Source organism: Oncorhynchus mykiss, chromosome 27 (genome assembly GCF_057628025.1).
Source record: "Oncorhynchus mykiss isolate SJ-2025 chromosome 27, ASM5762802v1, whole genome shotgun sequence".
NCBI classification, from domain to species: domain Eukaryota; kingdom Metazoa; phylum Chordata; class Actinopteri; order Salmoniformes; family Salmonidae; genus Oncorhynchus; species Oncorhynchus mykiss.
The window spans coordinates 15575001-15599869 of NC_143048.1; the positions used below are offsets into that span (position 1 = coordinate 15575001).

At 46.7% G+C, this 24869-nt stretch overlaps 1 protein-coding gene across 50 annotated transcripts in view; it reads right to left on the minus strand.

The window, feature by feature from the left end:
* The window catches only part of LOC110507082 (histone-lysine N-methyltransferase MECOM), a 193047-nt gene that overhangs the window by 29314 nt on the left and 138864 nt on the right, over nucleotides 1–24869 (minus strand). For 27 of the 50 annotated variants that reach the window (XM_036965545.2, XM_036965543.2, XM_090224567.1 and 24 more), the window contains exon 3: nucleotides 4562–4696. In XM_036965545.2, coding sequence (XP_036821440.2) covers nucleotides 4562–4696 — 135 coding nt within the window. Of the gene's footprint in view, nucleotides 1–4561; nucleotides 4697–6394; nucleotides 7834–24869 lie in introns of those variants that run through there. The other 23 variants (XM_090224589.1, XM_090224583.1, XM_090224588.1 and 20 more) reach the window with 1 other exon arrangement.

The following is a 24869-nucleotide window of genomic DNA, read 5'->3' on the forward strand; positions in this document are numbered from 1 at the left end:
CCTTGACCTCCAGAGCCCCTGGGTATTGGGCTAACATTAAACACAAGGAGGCACTGAGGATAGGTACCTATACACACACACATACATAAACAAACACATGAGCAGACAAACATGCATGCACACGCACACACACACACAATACACTCTCCCTCTCTCTCTCTCTCCCCCTATCCTCTGTTTCTTGTAGAGGTCATAACCTCAGACATATCAGAGGCTGTTATCTTGGAGAAGTTGGTTACCTTGACATCATTAGTCACCAGTGCAAACAAAGAATCCGATTTTCCTCGGAACACTGACACACCCTCTTTGTTCCTCCAACATCCTTCCTCTCAGAGAGGTCATCTAGCAGGTATGCCAGCCACCAGCCAGAATGCTGATCTAGGATCAGGTCCTCCCTCTCTTTATACACTATATATACAAAATTATGTGGACATCTCTTCCAATTAGTGGATTCGGCTATTTCAGTCATACCCGTTGCTGACAGGTGTATAAAATTGAGCACACAGCCATGCAACCTCCATAGACAAACATTGGCAGCAGAATGGCCCTACTGAAAAGCTCTGTGACTTTCCACATGGTACCGTCATAGGATGCCACCTTTCCAACAAGTCAGTTCAATTACATTTCTGCCCCGCTAGAGTTGCCCCAGTCAACTGTAAGTGGTGTTATTGTGAAGTGGAAACGTTTGGGAAGAAACAACAGCTCAGCCACAAAGTGGCTCACAGAACGGGACCGCCGTGTGCTGAAGTGTATAAAAATCGTCTGTCCACCATTGCAACACTCACTACCGAGTTCCAAACTAACTCTGGAAGCAACATCAGCACAATAACTGTTTTTCTTCACGCAATGGGCTTCCATGTCCGAGCAGGCACACACAAGCCTAAGATCACCATGTGCAATGTCAAGTGTCTGCTGGAGTGGTGTAAAGCTCTCCGCCTTTGCACTGGAGCAGTGGAAACTCGTTCTCTGGAGTGATGAATCACGCTTCACCATTTAGCAGTCTGACGGATGAATTTCAGTTTGGCAGATGCCAGGATAACACAACCTGCCCGAATACATAGTGCCAACTGTAAAGTTTGGTGGAGGACAAATAATGTTATTGGGCTGTTTTTAATGTTTTGGGCTAGGCCCCTTAGTTCCAGTGTAGAGAAATCTTAACTCTACAGCATACAATGACATTCTAGACGATTCTATGCTTCCAACTTTGTGGCAACAGTTTGGGGAAGGCCCTTTCCTGTTTCAGCATGACAATGCCCCCGTGCACAAAGCAAGGTCCATAGAGAAATTGTTTGTCAAGATTGGTGTGGAAGAACTTGACTGGCCTGCACAGAGCCCTGACTTCAACCCCACCGAACACCTTTGAGATGAATAGGAACGCCGATTGCGAGCCAGGCCTAATCGCCCAACATCAGTGCCTGACCTCACTAATGCTCTTGTGGCTGAATGGAAGCAAGTAATCGCAGCAATGTTCCAACATCTAGTGGAAAGCCTTCCCAGAAGAGTGGAGGCTGTTATAGCAGCAAAGGGGGGGACCAACTCCATATTATTGCCCATGATTTTGGAATGAGATGTTCAACGAGCACGTGTCCACATACTTTTGGTCATGTAGTGTCATTGAAATTCATTATGATCCAAAATAGAAAACTGAATCTAGATCAGCACTCCTACTCTGAGACACTTAGTAAATATGGGTCCTGATCTAGGATCAGTTCCTCCCTGTCCATATAATCATATTCATTATGATCCAAAAGACAAAAGTGATCCTAGATCAGCACTCTCACACTAAGACACTCAGCTTTCCAGTCTATTTATGTGACCACAGAACCTTTCACACATTAAAACAGTCAATTAATCTACTTCATGTCTCTTTGTGCGGCGTGGGAGAATCAATACGGCTAACGAGATTAGCCATCATATCCATCCACAGTATAATGAAAGAGTTTTTAGTCGCTCGTCAGATCATGGGAATTACACCGCTAATCCATTTACCCTTCAGCCTGTCCAATGTAGGCTACTGTCTGTGAGGGATATAGTTAAGACATCTCCATGCTAAATATACTTCATATCTGAACTTAGTACAATGCTCAGTGATGAACACAAGTGAATCTAACCAGAGAGAAGTTGTAGTGCTAAAAAACAGTTTTCACTCCCAGATTATTGATCTCAGATCCTTGATTGTATGAGACCCAATAGTCACCGACTGCATTGCAGAGCGTTGATGAATAGTTAGTGTTATCGGTAATAACACTGTTTAAAATATCATGCTACACATGTTCATACTTAGCTAACTCTGACCAGCTCTTAAACCCTACAGCTAAGACATGATCACACACGCCTTACTGCTGCAGCACTACGCAAGCCTTGCTATTCTCTACGCCGAACACACACACACACACACACACACACACACACACACACACACACACACACACACACACACACACACACACACACACACTCACACACACACACACACACACACACACACACACACACACACACACTCACACACACACTCACACACACACACACACACACACACACACACACACACACACACACACACACACATACTCACACACACACACACACGAGTAGGAACCCCTGAACGTTCCTCTAGCTCTCTTTCTTCTCTCTCTTCCCTTCCTCCACTCCTTTACTTTCCTCACCCTCTTGAGGTTGGACATAAAGTTTTATTATAAACAGGACTAGGTCAGAAATAAGAAGATTGAAGCCAGGTTAGTCCACAATGTGGGACTGATTGTGTAAGAGGGTGTAATATGTGGTTTCAGGCAGGCTTTACAGTCAGCACTTCTCAGCAGCTGTAAAACCTATTGGAAGCAGGTAAGGGACATTACATTTCTCACTTCCAGCTTTAGGATGAGGAGCACGGGGAGCCATCAGAAGCGCAATGAACATTCACATAGTCCTGATAAAGGGCCCGATCCTAAACAGAGCACGCATAGAGGCACACACATATACAGACACACACACACGTTCATACTCTGATAGAAACAGACATAACTGACAGACCTTCCAGATATCAAATCAAATGTATTTATATAGTCCTTCATACATCAGCTGATATCTCAAAGTGCTGTACAGAAACCCAGCCTAAAACCCCAAACAGCAAGCAATGCAGGTGTAGAAGCACGGTGGCTAGGAAAAACTCCCTAGAAAGGCCAAAACCTAGGAAGAAACCTAGAGAGGAACCAGGCTATGAGGGGTGGCCAGTCCTCTTCTGGCTGTGCCGGGTGGAGATTATAACAGAACATGGCCAAGATGTTCAAATGTTCATAAATGACCAGCATGGTCAAATAATAATAATCACAGTAGTTGTCGAGAGACATCTAACCTTACACATGCAATTTACGCCTAGACAGGCTTTGTGAGACGTTACTGTGTGTTATGAAAAACATGAGGGGTGTCCGGAAGACGTGAAGACAGTGTTGTGACAGTGTGTGGTACATAACAATAATCTCATCACAGCCTTGTCCATGACCCTGGCCAGGCTTAGACAGCCACCCGAGCAGAACCACAGTGATGACAGTCAGTCACACCTCAGAGAGAGGGCCAGAAGGCTACGTTAAACACTGCATCACATCGATTATGTCTCATATAGCACCCTATTCCCTATATAGTGCACTACTGGGATTGATTGTGTAATGCTTTATATAGGGGGCATACGTAGGGAATATGGTGACAATTAAGATTCATTATACTACAGTTGGAAATAAAAATCTGAAGTTGGCTTCCTCTCAAAATAAACTGTCTAAATCATTTGGAGAATTAAATAACCATTTGGAGAATTAAATAACCATTTGCATAGTGACGCTATAATAATGCTAATGATAAGTACAATCATGATGACAATGTTCCTAGATACAAATTACATCCACTCATTAATATTACATTTGAAACGGATTCCTTATCTGCAACATATGCAAGTATCTATAAACTATTTATGAAAAGTGATGCAAACTCTTCTATCTATGTATCTTCCATCAAAACATGGAATGCACTGTACATGTCAAATAAAGTCTCCCTTACTATCTCTGTGTGTGTGTGTGTGTGTGTGTGTGTGTGTGTAGTCCGAGTCCATAAAATACTATTTAACCATTGAATGAGTGAATTGAAAATGCCCCTATGTGTCAGGTAGGAGGTAGGCCATCCTGTCCTGTCTCTCCCAGGTGAGGAGAGAAAGAGCAATGGGGCATTCCACACATATCTGGAAGTTTACAGTGCGAGCGTGTGTGAAGTGTCTGTGACTATCAGCACGGCAGCCGTTTGTGTGATCTGGCCCTGTGGTCCTCGACACGCTGAAGCCAAGACACAATTACACAGAAACAAAACACAGAGGCAGGGTGTGTGTGCGCGTGTGTGTGTGTGTGTGTGTGTGTGAGGAGAGGGGGGCTGATACTGAACGCAGGGTGGGCCGCACAGGGGCTATCTGAACTAGATCACAATAACACCTTCTAACACAACAACAAGCAGGCAGGCAGGACATGGGGGTTCACTGAGGCCCTGTGGCAGGCAGGAGGGCGGTCTCCTCTTCACATACCTGATCATCTATCTGGCACGGCGTCAGGTTGTGCTGGAGGGCCGTGGGGGCAAACTGGATGTGCTTCAGCCAGCTCCCGATATCAGGCTCGCTGGCATCCACACAGAACTTTACATGGCCCGACCCGTCCAAGATCTGGAGAGAGGTAGAGGGGGGGGGGGGGGGGGTTAACACTTTGATCTCTATCTGATTCTGCACAGGTTACTGTGTCCACATGGACGAACCACATACCTCCCACCGAGAAAGCAAGGCCACACTGTTGTGAAGCTGCAGTATTACACACACAGGGCAGGCACACACACACACACACACACACACACACATACACACACACACACACACACACACATATACACCTTGAACTGGGTCCTGCTCTCTCTCACGCAATCAAACGAAAAAGCCCACACAAACTCATACACACACAGCCATGAAATGCATGACAGAATATCACCATGCTGAATGAGCACAACTAAAAGGTCTTTCAATTACTTGTTTTTAAGACACCAACAATGTTTTTAAGACACCAACAATGTTTTTAAGACATCAAAACAAATGTATTTCTTTATAGCTGAACATTAGAAACTATTCCATGAATATGGTAATAAAAACGAACATTTTCACTAGGTGCAACACGTTTCATAACAATGCTGACATTATTATTAAGTGACCTAAAAAGGAAACACTGAGTCGTGCTGAATACATAAAAACACAAAAAGCAACTCCAATATCAGTGTTGGTATTTTGTCGAAACAAAAAAACAGTGTAATGAAATTATTATTACATATTTATATTCGTATCAACACTTGTAGAAACATTTACTCTATTCCCCAATTTCTGATATCACCTTGTTTTCTTTTCAAATAAAACGTAATATTATTATCAAGGTGAAGTTGATGGAAAAGTCTCTCAGAGGGTTGATGATGAGGTGATATTGGACAATAGCGCCTAATCTTTAGGAGTGCAGGGGCCAAAGCACATTAACCCCAGTGGGCAGCAGCATTCAAATAACGTTTAATGCACACCATTCCCACAAAAGAAACACGTTTTATAAAGAATTCCTTAACTTATACTTTATCATCGGCTTTGTAGGCCTAATTAACTACCCTATCATAATCAGTAAATTAACAATATTATCATATGACCAAGGCAGGCTAATGCATACAATAAAACGCAATTCTACTTAGACATGAGGAATAGATAAATGATAGGCCTGATAATTATTCCAAAATATATATTTTTTTAACGAATTAAGGAGAGATAGAAATCGCGTGAAAGGGACACTGTGTATTTCACCCCGGACAGCAGTCTAAACAATTTATAACATACAGAAAACGTCAGACAAAATAGCCTAATGCTCTGGCCTACCTTGACATTTGGATAAGCACACGTGTCAATATTAGACAGAATATGTTTTTATTTGTTAAATACACTTTGCATTATTAATTACATTTGGCAAGACAATGCAAAATTACATCTTACTTATTGCCTGTAATTTAAACACAAATTATTATTTTTAATCACTAAAAACGAAATAATAATTTGTGATAAGAGTTACGTGCAGAAGCAAGACATATTGTTGTGATCCATAACTGAAAATCAATTATGGACACCAATCGATGTTTGTGTAGCCTAAAATACTTACCTGGGATACGTTAAACGTGTCTGATGAAAACGTATTGACTCACCCTGTAAAAATACTTGTCAATAGTTTTGACAATTAATCTATTTTGAGAGATCATACGATTAATTATAACCATAATTGTATCACTGAGAAAGGACTCGTAAGAATGTTCGTTTGGTAATAAAAAGGTAAACAAATAGACCGCTGCTTACCGTGGTAAATCCTTTGCACCCTTGGTGCAACAATAAAATATCTGCAAATACGGGGTGTGCAGAAATAAAGGAAAAAAACCGTTTGATTAAAACGGCAATGTCTTGTTTTGGAAATAACCACACAAAAAAAAAATGGAAAATGTATCGCTCTTTTAGTTTTGCTCCATATGTGTAATGTCCTGTGTTCTTGAAAACGCCATGGGATTTTACAGTGGATTTTCCCTTTCTCCGACCCACAAGACGTTTTCTCTTCTCTCTCTCACACACGTATTGTCATGTAGACACCGGCATAATCCCTAGGCACATTAACTTGGTCCAAGTTGAGCCCGTCATCGCGAGCCGGTCTCGTCCGCTCCTCTCATTCTGAACCTCCACTGTTCCCAGGTGTCAGTGCGGCGGAGCGAGCGAAAATTCAACTTTTCCTTTCTCTCTTCCCCCCGGCGCGTGATAGTGAGATGGAAAGATCGCCCACCTACTTGCGCGTCCCGTACTGTGTGATGTGTGTTTCTGTTTCACGGACTGTCTCTTAAAGAGGATCTTGCTCGCCCATCCATAGAGAGCAATGCAAAACGGGCTATCTTGCCTGTCCGCAGTCGGAAGTTGAGCGACGCTCCCGCAGTACATTTTAAAGTGACAGGGGACCGGTGGAGAGGCGAGGTCAGAGAGAGGTCGGGATGGGCTTCTATGGTATTGACTACATACACCAGCTCAATTTGCCTTTGATGAAACCACCGAATAATTACAAATTTCTTCCGCATTTCACTCGTTTGTGCCTGAGCAATGAGGGGTGGGTTCGCGGCTCACTCCTAGCCCAGATAAGGCACAACATGCTATTAGCTTAAAGACTAATGAATGGTAACAGTGATTCTCTTCTAAGAATATTGTACATTTAAAAAATAATTGTGTTATTCATAGAATACTTAATGGAATGTAAAAAGCATTGTATCAATCAAGTAAGACCTCACTAATAGTCCAAGTGAAAACAACAACTTTTATTGTTAGGCCTAAGTGAGGCTTTCCCTGTTTGCTTGGAGATCTGCTTTACGAGACAGACAAGGCATGCATCCGGATGGTCTGTCTCGCCCTCGCCACTCTGAGGGCCATAGGACGCATGTGACCAACATGCCATCATCCTGCATTTCTAAACATGCCGATACAATGTATAGCTTTTAAAACATTCATCTTCTAAATTTGATCTACAATTCATGGTAACAGCTTGCATATACAGCAGGCCAACATTCACAAAATGTGATTTGTTTTCTGCTTTTGTTGTTTGTTTGTTAATAAAAATGTTTAAAGGCTGATGTTATTGTATTGCCCATTTTCACTCTCCTTCCTTAACTTTTATGTCCAACTCTAAACTCTTTCGGATAATCAAATCCATTAAAAAACGACCTCTTAGAATCATACAAAAGTAGGCGTTTAGCCTGCTTGGTTATGCAGGGCGAGCCTGAACAGGAGTTTATAATGTTCTGGGAGAGGGTGGGCGGCGGTGGATGTGAAGAGATTATGATTAATATGTCTCAGTGGCCGCTATCTGTGACATTGACCTTCTATCCCAGATAATTCCCATTGTTTGATGAAATTGCAGAGCAAATGTGCAGGAAGGACAGGAAAAATCATGTGTAAATAAGGTGGACCTCGCCAGAGATTCCCATATTCCGCGCTGCTTGAGAACCCAAAAGAGCCCCCGGTCCGCAGCTCATTGATTTCCTGCCTTTCCTTGACTTGTCCATTGTTGGAACCCTTTTTAATTTAGCCATAAATTGGGAAAGCTCAAGCTATGAGCTGTTTTATTTTCTTCCTGTCAGGATGAGGGATTTGTTTTATGATCCATTGTGTATTAAATACAAGTAATCTGGAAAAGTGATTGCCTGGGCCTCTCCGGGTCTGATCGAGGATTCTGATAGAGACCAGAGCTCTGTCTGAAAAGGAGGAAACGTTTGTGGATAAACAAGGGTTGTGTGGTATCACTAGCAGGTCCGACTGACCAGGGTAAATTGGGGTAAATGTAGATTGGACCAGAGGCCGCCAACGGTATCCCAGCCTGTATTTCTCTCCCGAGTCAGGAGATGGCGTTCTCAACTGAACAAACTTTTACAAGGTATTAGTTGCCTTTCAATACGTTCTTTAATGCCAAGCTGAGTAATTTTGATAGGTGTTTTCTTTAGTGGAGAATTTAATAGGGTTTAGATTCATGGATAGCCTAAATTCGAGCTGTAAGCCTTCCATACTGCACAAAGTTCCCAGCCCGTGTGCCTATATCTCCCGAGAAAAGCGCATCAGTCAAGCGCGGAGACGCTGAGTTATTGAGATGGGGGTCATTGCTTTATCGTCCACAGAATTGCAGCACACAACATCGTCTACATTAAGGCGTTAAATTGCTAGGGGGACATGAAAGATTCAGTTGCATGGGCCTGCATATATAATCACCTGAACGACCTACAATACATCTCTTGGATCCACAATAAGACAAGCCGTGGAAGTGAATTTTAAAATACTTGTTCATTTGTTAAAGCCCCATGTATAATGATTTAAAACATAGCTTAATTTATGTTTATTTGAGAAACTCGCCATATAGGCTAGTCCATTCTATTACGGTAAGTATATAGTTCGGCTTGACCAGAAGAAACCGCAAGCCTTTGTTATTATGATTATAGCACATAAAGTGTGTAATAGCTGTTTATTAACATATTACAAACTAAAAAGCCTGCTCGAGGCTTTTTTCTTTATTTCTCCTATTTTACTCCACTTACCGTTTCATTTTGATTTGGGTGGCACTTCACATCTGCAGCATCCGGATAATGTTTTTGTACATCGACTTAAAAGTACTGTGAAATTTCTCAAAGGATTTCATGCTTATTTGTTTGTATTAGTTGTTTGTTTTAGCAACTCAATTACTTGGGGAAATGCTCTCAGTTTAAGTATTGGACAACTGTGAAGAAAAAATCCATTACCACATTTTCACAGCATTTCCCAATTTATATTGCAATATAGGCTTATGGAAATCAGGGGGAAACTTGAGGCTACTTTGGTTAAACAAAAATATTTACGCTTGAGTTTCACAGGATATCAATGGGCTATTTACAGTGCCTTCGGAACGTATTCACACCCCTTGATTTATCCCACGTGTTCTTGTGTTACAGCCTGAATTTAAAATATATTAAATTGATATTGTGTGTCACTGACCTACATACGATAGCCCATAATGTCAAAGTGGAATTAAGTTTTTAGACATTTTTACAAATTAATTAAAAATGAAAAGCTGAAATTAGTAAATAAGTATTCAACCCCTTTGTTATGGCCAGCCTAAATAAGTTCAGGAATAAAACTGTGCTTACTAAGTCACATAATAAGTTGCATGGACTCACTCTGTGTTCAATAATAGTGTTTAAAATTATTTTTGAATGACTCATCTCTGTACCTCACACATACAATTATCTGTAAGGTCCCTCAGTCAAGCATTGAATTTCAAACACAGATTCAACCACAAAGACCAGGGAGGTTTTCCAATGCCTCGCAAAGAAGGGCACCAATTGGTACATGTTTAATGGCTGTGATAGGAGAAAACTGTGGATGGATCAAAAACATTGTAATCCAACACGACACATCACTGAGTACCACTCTTCATATTTTCAGGCATGGTGGTGGCTGCATCATGTTATGGCTACGTTTGTCATTGGCAAGGACTAGGGAGTTTAGGGTAAAAAATAAACAGAATAGCGCTAGCAGGCAAAATCCTACAGGAAAACCTGGTTCAGTCTGCATTCCAACAGACACTGGGAGGCAAATGCACCTTTCAGCAGGACAATAACCTAAAACACAAGGCCAAATATAGACTGGAGGTGCTTACTTAAACGACATTGAATGTTCCTGAGTGGCCTAGTTACAGTTTTTGACTTAAATCACCTTGACAATCTATGGCGAGACTTACAAATGCATTAGCGTGTATCTGGTTTAAAAGGGCTTCGTTTGTTTGACTTATTTATCTACACTCAGCTTGTGTATAAGTCAGAGCATTATGGCACCACGAGCCCCGCGGTGGGATTCCTGGGCCAGGTAGGTGCAAACTGACTCCGTGAGTGAGCTACTCCACCGCAATGAGCCAGGCTGCAGAGTCCCTCTAATGGAAACACCATGTATAGGGTGTATTCCAGCACAACCTCCAGAAGAGGGGGAAAAAAAGAGAAGAAAAAGAAAATATTGCAGCCAAATCCACATGAAATAGTTACACCATTCATATGGAGAGACCTCCCATTGACACAGGCGAAAAGCTGCATTAAGCCTACATCATGAGTCTCTACAGGCGGCCCCCCAAGACAATTTATTTTGGATAAATGTGGGGCAATGCAATCAAGTGGCAAAAACTAATTTAAAAACTGAAACGAATTTAGGGGTGATATAACTTCTGTTGCAACACCCATGTCATGTTGTGTCATTTTAGGATTTATCAGAATGTTATGCTGAATATACATAAACATATGTGTTCTAATGTCTATAACGTTGCCTAAACGAGAGAAAAACATAACAAATGCAATTGACTAACGGTAAACATATCCAGGTGAGTAAAATGAACACTGCATAAACCTTACTATTGATATACTTTTGAGATTTGAAGCCAGATTTGAAGCCACATTTTTGCATATGGCTGCTCAAACTGAACACCCCCACCCCTCACCCGTCCAAAAAGTTCCTGTTTTAGGGGAGTCTCCTCACAGACAAATGACCACTAAAGGAGAGCAGAGGAAATGAAAGGGGAAAAACGTAAATAAAACATTTCCTTGGTCGAGAAGTAGACCCGTTGTGAGCGCGTGTTAATCTCCACCTCGGTAATTTGGTTCTCCGGGAGAAGACAGAAGCCCCGCTGCTGTGCCCTGCACTTCATAAATCACAGCTTTATGTGGACAAGGTCAGTGCCCCCCTGGCTCAGCCCGGCCCCTCCAAGCGACGCAGCGCGCCCGCCATGTTTACCCTTCTGCCCGGGGCTCTCAGGACCAGACCAGCTCACTTCTAATTACTTTTGATTATTTTCATTTTGCCGGGGTCAGCCAGGCATTCCGGGGGAGGATGATTTCCTATACATTCTTCGGCCTTTGATGACTGGGCCCTGCGTGTTTTCCGAATTAGTACCCCATCATTTTGACACAGTCTGTTCTGTTTTAGCGCCCCCCCCCCAGTCCCACTCCCGTGACAACTCTATTCTGCAGCGTTGTGCAGGACAGGTTCCACCCCTACAAGATGCAGACGCTTTCCGGGAAGCAGTGGGAGAGAAACAGAAATATGATGACAGGAAAAATATAGCTGTGAGATGTTAGAGAAAACGAAGTAGAAACAGGCAACGCTTTAACAGCAACAGGGTACTATGAGGAATGCCCAACCTCACAGTTAAGCTTTATGTTGATATAATGACAATATTGTCAGATATAGGCTATGTGATGCATAAACTCAGATCCATGGAAGTGAATAAAGTATGCATAAAAGTGTTTTTAAAGTGTGCGGGAAAGTATCTTTGCCGCACATTGACGGTTCAATTCCGTTTGATTCCTATTCCAGTGAGATCCGAATCTTCAAGGGACTCTGCGTGTGAATGAGATACGTCTCCTGTAGCTAAAATTAAGTAAATTGCATTGACAGCAGGAATGACTAGACGTGACTGGAGCGTTAAAACAAGGCATTGGCCAAACATGACCACTGGCCTGAGGTACAATGTAGGCTACTATTCACACTGTAGAAGGAGTGGGAGGAGGAGGTAAATGTACAAATCAGAGCGTGTGGCGAGTACACGCAGCTGATTTTTGGAGCTACCCGGCGTGTGCACCTACTCCAAAGTGCTGCCGGAGGAATGCACTGTCGCGCGGTTGGGGTGGGGGGGGTGTTACTGAGGCAGAGAGGTCCAACCGGCTGCGGTAATCACACAGACTCTTCCTCCGCAGTGCCTCAACACACAGGCAACTCTGTATGTGTACGTGGACCACGGGGTGCGATAAAGTCGCACCGGAGTCAAAGGTAACCTTTTGAAAACATAAATTCCGCGTCGGAGAGCCGGAAAGTAAAACAAGCCTGACCAGCAAGCCAGCCAATCCCGCCTCAACCCCGGTAATTAGAGCATGTTGTTGGACGCTGCAGGGTGAACAAATTGTTTTTTAAACGCTCGTAGATATCATCTTTAAAAGAGCCCCTTTATGTAAGGAAAGATGGAATACAACACATCACTTTAGATCAGAGGAGCGGGTGTCGCACATTAATTACATTTATTGAGCTGTCCGGCCACGTTTGAAGTGGGAGGTCACTTGAGACAGCGACTGCGTGCTTTTCATACACCGTGACCAATTGAAAGGCTAATATTTAATGTTTCCGGGATATGTGAAATAGCCGTAACATATAATGCCTGATGAAGCAGGACACTCAAACAACCTTCTCTCCAACCCCATTCCACTCCATCCATCCCACCCTAAATACTCCCCCTCGTCAGTGTCTAGGTAAGAGTGATGTTATTTCAGAAAGGTAAACTTGTTAATGACCAGTTTTACCCTGATGGAGACGCAAATGTTCAGACATAACCATGTCACCAAAGCGCAGACATGAGCGGGTTGATGGCTTTCAGGCATGCCTTTCCAAACACGGCTTTCCATGAATTGACACATTTTAAGCGTTTTATTTTTCCGTGTTAGATCTGTGCACACCTTTTAATTACAGAACATACCAAAAACAATAATTTAATCCTCTAGGACTTTCCAAGAATCTCAGAAACCAACACATTCTGCCTCCATAACAATACCCAAAACAAAAGTCGTTTTTGTGGGTGAGCACTTGCCTATATTGTAAGACAAAGTCATGTACTTAATACTTCCTCATTAGAGTCCAGAGGAAATTGCATCTGCACACAACACCAACTTAACACACACACACAAAAAAAAATGTCAGAAAAAGCTAACAAACTCACTAACCCTCTTCCATGGGACAACTCCTATTTAATGCTTCCCTGACTTCCAGTAGCATCAAAGAGGCCCATAAATTAGGCCAGGATTATATTTAACCCAGCTCTTTGTGCTGAGTATAGGGCGCATGGTGCTGCTCCGCCGTGCTTCTGCCATTCAGATCCAACACTCTCATTATATGTGGCTAAGACACAGCTTCCAGTTGGAATTCACGCACAGAGTAAGGCATTCTCTAAAACATCCGATTTCACTGCAGGCCACACAAACATCCTGGGAATCTGAGAAAGATTTGATAAACTATGCACTAGGCTCCCATCTCCTCCTTAACAGTCAAAAGGTTTGTGTGACGTGTGGGCATGCAGGTCTACCCTCAACCCTGAGACAATGCAATCACACCATGGCACATTGCTGCAGTCCGACTTGATTGAGTCATCAGACATGGTGCATCAATACTCAAGGTTTATTCAATTCCAGACCAATCATTCTGGTGTCATACACTTTTGGGTTAATATTGGAACCGGAGGCTGGGGCCGGGGAGAGATAAATCAGCTTTTATGATGGGTTGTTATGGTTTTTACGGCGCTGGTTTGTGAGGGACTGATTTGGGGATCAATCACAGGTGGTGTCTGCTGGCGGGGTGTGCCGGGGATCGATGGTGGATCTGGGGCCTGCAGTGATGGAGGACTGCTGAACTATGACCAGACCATCCCTCCATCCCTCTCTCCCCCTCCCGCCAAAACTGAAGGAGCATGACACCCACCCATATCATCATCATACCCGACCTCTCTCCCCCTCGCTCGCAATTCACTTCTTTATCTGGAAGGCACCTCTGAAAATTCCGTTGTCACACAACATTTAACAAAGACACAAGTCCCAGGCCCAGTAGGAGTGCTGAGCTAGGATCAGTTTAGATTTTTAGATCATAATGAAAAATATACGAACAACGGAGACCTGATCCTAGGTCAGTACTCTTTCTCTGATATACTCATAATGAAAGCCACAATGGAGGCGTTTGCTTATGCAGGAACAGATGAGTAACAACCAGGTGGGCTTTCTGGATACAGTACCGGCCCTAAGGGTTAGTTTAACAGTTAAAGACAGAGGTTAGTGGTGTGTCAGACTGCACTGGGAGAGACTAGCATCGGGAGGGTATGAGTTATTTAGTGTTTCATTTCCCCTTCAAATCTCTCTGTTTGCATGTGAAGAGTTGGATCAGAACAAACATACAGTACATAGTATATAGTTACTATATGTTACACGCACAAACACACACTGTTTTTACACACACTCATCAACATGTCCCGTAGCTGTCAGACGGCAGCTTCCTCCGTGCTGTCAGCGTGGCCCAACTGAAACAAAAGACCCAGGGAGCGAGGCAACATCGTTTCTCAATTAGAGGAAGTTGGTCCTGATTACGCCGCCCCTGTAGAAGCATTCCGATCCCGTGAACCCGTCCAGCCACTGCCAGTAGGCCTCAAACCACCAAGAGAGAGTTTTTTGTTTTAACTAGGCAAGTCAGTTAGGAACATATTCTTATTTTCAATGACAGCCTAGGAACAGTGGGTTAACTGCCTTGTTCAGGGGCAGAACAACAGATTTTTACCTCGGGGATTCGATCTTGCAACCTTCCGGTTACGAGTACAACGCTCTAACCACTAGGCTACCCTGCCACCCAGCTTAAAGTACTACCGCGCCCCACCCAGTCTCCCCCTCCTCTTCTTTCCTTGCCTCCTCTCCACACGCATGCACACTCACACTCTCCTCTCATCTCCTCCCTTCCTCTCCTCCCTGCCCCTGTCCTCCAGACAGAACAAGTAGAGCCTCCTTTGGCCCTGAGAGGAGTAGAAAATTCCACCTTCCTCACACCCTCAGCTCTCTATCCATGACAAATGTGTTCACTCTTGGTGTTTACAAAAAGTGTGGTTAGTCATAATCTAGAGCGAGGGACTATTTACACACTGAAGTCATAATCTAGAGCGAGGGACTATTTACACACTGAAGTCATAATCTAGAGAGAGGGACTATTTACACACTGAAGTCATAATCTAGAGAGAGGGACTATTTACACACTGAATATTCTGATAAAAGGCGACGTATTCAATTTGTTTGACAGGCGCACTGTCTCTCTCTCTCTCACGTTGACAGGAAGACCCCCATCCATTCACCCGGGGGTCTTGACCCTAACAGTATTCTCTCTTGCGGCGCTCAAGTGCTAACACATATTAAGTAAATGAAGAGTCTCTTCAACCTAGGGAGACAAACGAGCTTCTTAAACACAGGAGGAGTGGCGGTTTGATCTTCCATCGCCCGTGTTTATGATGCAATCTAGGCCGGCTCGTATTGATGATGTAACTAGGATTGTGTACATTCTAGACCGAGATGGCCCCAATGTTTCTAGCCAGGTGCTCAAGCTCTTCACATCTGTTTACGAAAGAGAGAGAGAGAGCGAGAGAGAGAGTGTGTGTGTGTATGTGTGTGTGAGAGAGGTTAAGGGGATACTGATGGGATGGGGAGGACTGTGTGTATACATGGTGGTACTTCAAAGCCATCCCGTTACCCGGGCTGACAGTGCAGAGAGTTTACACCCATCCACACCCAACCAACAGCACTAAACCACAGGTCAGAGTGTCTCCTCTCATTCTTCCCCCCCAGCCAGAGGCCAGGTCTCTCTCTCTCTCTCTCTTCTTCTCTCTCTCGCCTGCTGTTTATTGTCATCTTGGCCAGAGAAAAAAAAACCTGACTGTGAGGTGTAAAACACTGAGGGGGGAGGAGGGGAGGGAGTTGAGGCGGCAGAGCCCCCCAGGGTGGGTAGGAATGGGCGTGGGTGGGGGGACCAAGGCTGGCTTGGGGGAGGGTGGATGAAGCTGTGGAGGACCCTAGTGTAATCTCGGTGCTGAATAGGCGGGGGCTCCTAATAGAATCCCGTCGTCCGGCTGCCACTGAGAGAAACAAGAGCCGTAATGGATGGGCTCAGCTCTGCCCCCCCCCCCCCCCCCTTCTGCCCTTGTGACCCCTGTGTTGGTCAGAAGTAAGAGCTAAAGAAGCATTGTAGCCCCGGGCCTGATTGAATGGGGAGGAAGGGAGGTGGATGGAGAGGGAGGGTATAGGGAGCCCAGCCGCACTGATAGACCAATTTCCCAGTACTGCGAGCATCTAGGTCTTGATTGATGAGGGCCGGTGCTGGTGAGAGGAGGCCCATCACATACGATCACATAAATACTTATTCAGCTCAAATTCTCTCTGACAAGCCTTGCGACAGCTTTGTGCTGTCACAGATATCATTGGAGGAAAACCGCTCCATTAATCATGCGTAATTAACTTTTCCGAGGGGTTCCTCTGGTAACCAGTGTGAAAGAACGACCCAATACCAAATCCCAGCATCTTAACTGGGACTGGAGGGGAGCCTTATTAAAAGCAGAGGCAGTTTCCTCCCCCGAGTCGCTCCGTTTGTACAGGAAACGGCTTCATTAGTATCGGTTTAGGCTCTAATGGGCCCGGTACAAAGCGTCCTCTCTCTCTCACCATCCATACACTGCAATATCCTGTGTGCGAGTGTTGGTTCTAATGTGGGTGTTTGAAGTCCAGAGCAGGGCCCATCTGAGTGGCTGCTTGAACTTAACTACCTTAACCCCCTCCCTTTAAAAGTACACTACTGGAGACTGGATGTGGAGTGCACAACAAGCCCCCTAGTCTCATACAGTGGGACCAACACAGCACAGGAAGAGGCCCCAGGTTTTCAAACTGGACCACGGGCGCTTTGTTTTAAACCAGCAGACCACATGATGTTGTAGTCCAATATTCTCCCCATCACCCCGCCCTATTTAGCAAAATAACCCCCCCCCACTCCACCTATATCATCTGCATTCCATTCCTCCCTCCCTCCATCGCACAGCGCTCCGCTCGGCCCTGCCCGTCTGTGTTAGGTTCCCTTGTGACGGTTTTGCGTATGAAGTGACCAGCTGTAATGGGAGGTGACAGGGACACTGGTTGTTTGGGAATAGGACTGAATTCCCACAATGTCCGCTACCTCAGTCAGTCTCCCTGGTAATGTCTCCCATGTTTCCCTTTGTCTCACCAGGAGACTCAGGAGGTTCTATCAATGCTACTCTTTATCTGGGACAGCTTAGGGAGGGAGACTGCAACTGGGGTTCTGTCTGGTTGGGATAGTGTGTATGTGGGCTTTTGTGTATATGTGTGTGTGTGTGTGTGTGCAGCTAGTTTCACACACTCAGAGTCAGATTCTTTGCTTGTCCTCAGTCACCCTCACACAGTCCTTTCCATTTCCCCTGTTGGGTGACAACATCTCCCTCGTTACAGTGGTGAGACCTGACTGATATCCTGTCTAATGAGCTCTGTTAGGACTCCTGACACAAACACAATACACATGTGTGGCACAGACCCACATATAGACACCATAGTTGCTAATCCATGTTTAGACACACGCATACACACAAAACGCAAACATCTGAGTCAAATATAGTCAAAATGAGAACAAGTCACTCGAAGACTGGGGTTGTACAACAAACCTAACCTCATCTATTAAAAACTATTTTTGTTGTGCTTGTTCTAACATAGTTCGGCCAGTGTGACAGCTTGTAGGGTACTGAACCAATAAGCAACTTAACCAGGAGAGAGCGGTCACTTAGTCTGGTCCCAGATCTGTTTCAGCTGCCTTGCCAAGTCCTACGGTCATTGTCACACCACAGCACAAACAGATCTGGGACCAGGCTAAGAGAATGAACCAGACCACACTCCTCTCCCTGTGCCAGGATCTAGTATCCCTTCTTTGGAGGACCACTGGACAACCATGTCGCTGGACCACATGTGTTGGTAGTTTCAGCTGTACACCACAGCCAAAGAGGGGAGAGTTTTGTTGATAAAGGCCTTGGAGTCGAAACGTCAACAATCCCTTTGCCATTGGAGCAGGCCTGTAGCAACCTGTTGCAGCCTGTAACAGCCTGTTGAGCAACCTGTTGCAGCCTGTAGCAACCTGTTGGAGCCTGAAGCAGCCTGTAGCAGCCTGTAACAGCCTGTAGCAGCCTGAAGCAGCCTGTAGCAGCCTTAAGCACCCTGTAGCAGCCTGTAACAGCCTGTAGCAGCCTGAAGCAGCCTGTTGCAGCCTGTTGGAGCCTGTAACAGCCAGTAGCAGCCTGTATCAGCCTGTAGCAGCCTGTAACATCCTGTTGGAGCCTGAAGCAGCCTGTAACAGCCTGAATCAGCCTGTTGGAGCCTGTAGCAGCCTGTAACAGCCTGTAGCAGCCTGTTGGAGCCTGTAGCAGCCTGTAGCAGCCTGTAGCAGCCTGTAACAGCCTGTAGCAACCTGTTGCAACCTGTAGCAACGTGTTGAAGCCTGAAGCAGCCTGTAGCAGCCTGTAACAGCCTGTAGCAGCCTGAAGCAGCCTGTAGCAGCCTGGAGCAGCCTGTAACAGCCTGTAACAGCCTGTAGCAGCCTGTATCAGCCTGTAGCAGCCTGTTGGAGCCTGAAGCAGCCTGTAGCAGCCTGTAACAGCCTGAAGCAGCCTGTTGGACTCTGTAGCAAACCTGTAACAGCCTGAAGCAGCCTGTTGGAGCCTGTAGCAGCCCGTAACAGCCTGAAGCAGCCTGTAGCAGCCTGTAACAGCCTGTAACAGCCTGAAGCAGCCTGTAACAGCCTGTAACAGCCTGAAGCAGCCTGTAACAGCCTGTAGCAGCCTGAAGCAGCCCGTGGCAGCCTGTTGGAGCCTGAAGCAGCCTGAAGCAGCCTGTAGCAGCCTGTTGGAGCCTGTAGCAGCCTGAAGCAGCCTGTAGCAGCCTGTTGCTCTGCCAGGTGGAGTATAGGACCAGACAGCCAGGCCAGGGAGAGGAAAGCCAGTAAACACATACAGACAGCAGCCCCTGGATAGGAGCACGCGTGCACACACACACACGCACGCACGCGCACGCGCACACGCACACACACACACTTAGTAGGACTGGCAGGGTATCCTGTCCAGGACTGGCATCCCAACAGTTCCATTACTATAGGCTATATAAAACAGGTGGCTGGACCACACACAGAAGAGGAGAGGAGAAGAAAAGAGGAGGAGGAGGGAGGGAGGGAGGGAGGGTGAGAGAGAGAGAGGGAGAGAGAGAGGTAGGGAGGGAGGGAGGGAGGGTGAGAGGGAGAGAGAGAGAGGGAGGGAAGAAGAGTAAGGGGTCAAGTACACACAGTCAGCTCAGCTTGACTTATATGGAGACACAGAGAGAGAGAGGCAACAATAGGCTCTTATGTCAGACAGGCCTATAAGACAGGCCTGTGTGTGTGTGTGTGTGTGTGTGCCTTCTGCCAAATAAACTACAGCGCTAACTCATAGCTCTGTCCCTCAGGACAGCTGATTGGCTGACAATCTAGACTGTTTCACAGAAACCGATAGCAGGGATTGGAAGAGATCTGTGGGTCCACTGCGTATAAGTGTAAGATTACAGACGACAGCGTGCTGGTGTTTGTGTGTGTGTGTGTGTGTGTGTGTATTCGGGTGTGTTACTGTGTGCATGTGTGTATGTATCTGAGTGGCCTCTGTCATCCCTTCATCCCTTATCAGGCCCAGCGGTGGGCTTCCTATCCCCTCCTGTGGACTAAACACTGGCCTGTTTGTGGACGAAACAGCCTCACCTGCCAGAGACGACACAAGGAGGGCCGGGGACAGGAGGGGAGGGAGGGCACCATGTGTCATCACCACTGTGTGGTACAAGGGAGAGTCTGTCTACCTGTCTGTGTGTGAGCCCTGGACAGTGACCCCTAGAGGCCTAGACAGGCCAGGCTAAACAAACTTCATACCAGGAACACATGGAGAGAGAGAGGAAAAAAGGAGTGAGAGAAAGTGTGGGGGGAGAGAGAGGGGGAGGGGAATGAGAGAGAGAGAGGGCCCCTGGCAGCAAGGCCTCAGTGTTAATCAGAGATTTCAGAGCTGCCAGACTCAAGCCCCCATGGTAAACAGAGAGAAGACTCAAGCCCCCATGGTAAATAGAGAGAAGACTCAAGCCCCAAGGGTAGACAGAGAGAAGACTCAAGCCCTCAGGGTAGACAGAGAGAAGACTCAAGCCCCCAGGGTAGACAGAGAGAAGACTCAAGCCCACATGGTAAATAGAGAGAAGACTCAAGCCCACATGGTAAATAGAGAGAAGACCCAAGCCCACATGGTAAATAGAGAAAAGACTCAAGCCCCCAGGGTAGACAGAGAAAAGACTCAAGCCCCCAGGGTAGACAGAGAGAAGACTCAAACCCTCAGGGTAGACAGAGAGAAGACTGAAGCCCACAGGGTAGACAGAGAGAAGACTCAAGCCCTCAGGGTAGACAGAGAGAAGACTCAAGCCCCCAGGGTAGACAGAGAGAAGACTCAAGCCCTCAGGGTAGACAGAGAGAAGACTCAAGCCCCCAGGGTAGACAGAGAGAAGACTCAACGCCCCAGGGTAGACAGAGAGAAGACTCAACGCCCCAGGGTAGACAGAGAGAAGAGAAATAAATGGGGGGAATAGAAAGACGGGTAGGAAGACAGATATATGGAGCGAAAGAGGGAGAGAGAAAGGAGAAAGGAGCGCGAGAGAGAGGAGGACGGATAGGCTACATTCCTGTGGCCACAGCTGTAGTGCTGCAATCACTAAAATGTAGTGTTGTCTCAACGCCGGCGATTCCTGGACGCGTTACAAAGTAAAATGAAACAGTACAACATGTCTGTTTTCTGAATCAAAGAAGAGACTGGCAATCAACGGGCCTGGTCACCTCTTTACACTGCACTACCTTCTTCTATCTCTCTCTCTCCATCATTACCTCTCTCTCGCCCACTCCCTCGTTCTCCGTCTGTCAGTGCTGCGATGGGGTTGGATGGGATGACCCCTCTGTCTTTTTTTATAGGTTGTATATTTGCTCCTCTCTTCACCATTGACCAATCTGTGGGAGCAGTCAGAAGCGGAGGCAATCGATCACAGGGCTGACAGTGGGGCCCTGGCGGGGCCAGCCCTGTTATTTGGCTGCTGTGATGACACACACAAACACAAACACACACACACACACACACACATATTTGTTTTACTATCCTTGTGGGGCATGCACAAAATGATTCCCTTTCAAAATCATATTTTCCCTAACCCCTAACCCTAAACCTTAACCCTAAATATACCCTAACCTTAATAAACCAAACCACACACACGCACGCACGCACGCACGCACGCACGCACACACACACACACACACACACACACACACACACACACACACACACACACACACACACACACACACACACACACACACACACACACTCTCACTCTCACTCTCACTCTCAGTCTCACTCACTGGCATGGCTGGGGTTTGGTTTGGAGGTGCTCTGACTGTACATGTCCATAGAAAGCAAACTGGATCACTGTCTAGCTGCATGTTTGGGTCACGTTGAAGTGAATGCTACAGTAGTGGGGGAACTGTTATAGTTGGAGAAGCAACGGTAGCAGTAAATGTTTCCTCTAGAATCTGTATAGTTTCCCGGTAGTTTCCCCTCCCCTATGTCTGCCCCAGACAATGGTTCAACATCCTCTGAGAAGAAAAATATCAAATACACTCAATCTACACTCACCCCACATAACCTCTTTCTCTGTCTCATTCAGTGGTGGGACTCTTCCCTGGACAGCACATTTTTCCTGCTTGACCCTCCCCACTCCTTTCCCCCTCTCTCCATCCCATCCCACCCCTCCCCACCCCACTCCTTTCCCCCTCTCTCCATCCCACCCCACCCCTCTCCTCTCCCCCCACCAGGGTCGGAGCCCAGCCCAGCAGCCAGCCCTGACTGTGTACTATTGTCCCGCCACTCACAACAGTTTATCATCACTTCGTGGCTATAATTGGAAGCAGAAGTATTTTCTATTGGGACGCGTCAGTGACATGGCAATCTGTCTGTTCTGATATTCTCACCAGCTAATTTACCCCCATCTGCATGACAGAGAAGAGAGGAGAGGAACGGACGGGAGAGGAGAGAGGGAGAAAGAGGAGCGGGGAAGGGAGGGGAAGAGAGGAGAGGAGAGGAAAGGAGGGGAGAGGAGAGAGGGGTGGGGAGGAGAGGGGAAGGGAGGGGAAGAGAGGAGAGGAAAGGAGGGGAGAGGAGAGAGGGGAAGGGAGGGGAAGAGAGGAGAGGAGAGGAAAGGAGGGGAGAGGAGAGAGGGGTGGGGAGGAGAGGGGAAGGGAGGGGAAGAGAGGAGAGGAAAGGAGGGGAGAGGAGACAGGGGTAAGGAGGAGAGGGGAAGGGAGGGGAAGAGAGGAGGGGAGAGGATAAAGGGGTGGGGAGGAGAGGAGAGGGGAAGGGAAGGGAAGAGAGGAGAGGAGAGGAAAGGAGGGGAGAGGCGAGAGGGGTGGGGAGGAGAGGGGAAGGGAGGGGAAGAGAGGAGAGGAAAGGAAGGGAGAGGAGAGAGGGGTAGGGAGGAGAGGGGAAGGGAGGGGAAGAGAGGAGGGGAGAGGAGAGAGGGGTGGGGAGGAGAGGAGAGGGGAAGGGAGGGGGAGAAAGGAGAGGAAAGGAGGGGAGAGGAGAGAGGCGGTGGGGAGTAGAGGAGAGTAAAGGAGGGGAGGGGAGAGGAGAGTAAAGGAGGGGAAGGGAGAGGAGAAGGGACTGGAGTGGAAGAGAGGAGAGTAAAGGAGGGGAGGGGAGAGGAGAGAGGGAAGAGAGGAGAGGAATGGAGGGGAGATGAGAGAGGGGTGGGGAGGAGAGGGGAAGGGAGGGAGGGAAGAGAGGAGAGGAATGGAGGGGAGAGGAGAGAGGGGTGGGGAGGAGAGGGGAAGGGAGGGAGGGAAGAGAGGAGAGGAATGGAGGGGAGAGGAGAGAGGGGTGGGGAGGAGAGGGGAAGGGAGGGAGGGAAGACAGGAGAGGAATGGAGGGGAGAGGGAGAGAGGGGTGGGGAGGAGAGGGAGGGAGGGAGGGAGGGAAGAGAGGAGAGGAATGGAGGGGAGAGGAGAGAGGGGTGGGGAGGAGAGGGGAAGGGAAGGGAAGAGAGGAGAGGAGAGGAAAGGAGGGGAGAGGAGAGAGGGGTGGGGAGGAGAGGGGAAGGGAGGGGAAGAGAGGAGAGGAGAGGAAAGGAGGGGAGAGGAGAGAGGGGTGGGGAGGAGAGGGGAAGGGAAGGGAGGGGAAGAGAGGAGAGGAGAGGAGAGGAGAGAGGGGTGGGGAGGAGAGCGCTGACAACTGGCACAGATATCACACACAGACAGATAAAGCTACATCCAAAAGGACTTGTCGAGAGCAAACAGACAACACCAAATGGACATGAACTGACCGAGTGGACGACCCAGGACAATAGAACACACACAAATCAATTCTACAATACAACTGACACCATATTACAAACAGAGCCAGTAACATACAGATACAACATTGTAAACACAGACATGATAGAATAAATACCCACTATCAAACAATACTAAATATTATATACATTCACAAACACATTCACACAGAATATTACAAATGAATTGACTAATCACATGTTCATGCACACACACACACAGCCTAACACTTGAGGCATTAGTCGATGAGAGCTTGTGGTGGGAATGGTTAAAACAAGCCCAGTGTGTGTGTGTGTGTGCGTGCATGCATGCGTTCTTGTGTGTGTGTGTGTGAACACATCTGCCCATCTAACAAAAGGTGCACACTTCATTAACGGTGTGTCCGTGAGAAGGAAAGAATCTTCCACATGGAATCCCTCCTGATCTCTGTGGCAGGCTACTGCCAGGCCAGAGCAGAGGCCCACTACCCTGCTTCCTTTCTCCTCTAACCCCTCAGCCACTCAGCCCTGCTGTCTGAACAATGAACAATTTGTTCATATCCACTGCAGAAGAAAAGAGGGACTCACAAAGCAGGAGATAAGGTTACACACTGTCAATGAAAGTCCTACCCTTCTACACCCTACAGGTGTGAGGAAACTCAAAAGATTTCAAAATACCACAACTTCCCTCCCTCCCTCCCTCCGCCCATCACCCCCCCCCCCACCAGAACGTATTTCATGGACTTATTGAGCGATTAGGGAGTGAGAGCGCTTTACCCCCCCACCCCACGGCGCTCACTCAGCTGCTATCTCAGATCGCATCACGCTGCTCTGCACCTTCACACTAGCGCTCACCTTTTGCTCTCCCGTCTTTTCTCTCACTCTCTCACCCTCTCTCTCCGCCTCTCTCTCTCTCTCTCTCTCTCTCTCTCTCTCTCTCTCTGTTTCTCCCCTTCCGTTCCCTTTCAATGGCATCTGATGCAGAGGCAACAAAAGAATGAAGGGGGGTGCTTAAATGCTACTTTGCTGCCAGCTGCCAGGGAGTGAAGTCATCATCATTGCCACCCGTTAGACAGACCCTCGCTTTTCCCTGAATCCATAATATCCATTGCCTTAAACCTTACCTCTATACTTGAAAGACAAATAGTGTTTCTCTTTCTGGAACTTTCCATAATATATTCATGCCTCTCTGTCTCTCCACTTCCCTCTGTCTATTCTCTCCATCTCACTGCCCCTCTCCCTCGGTCCTCAACATGTACCACTCAAAGCATGGTCCCAAAACA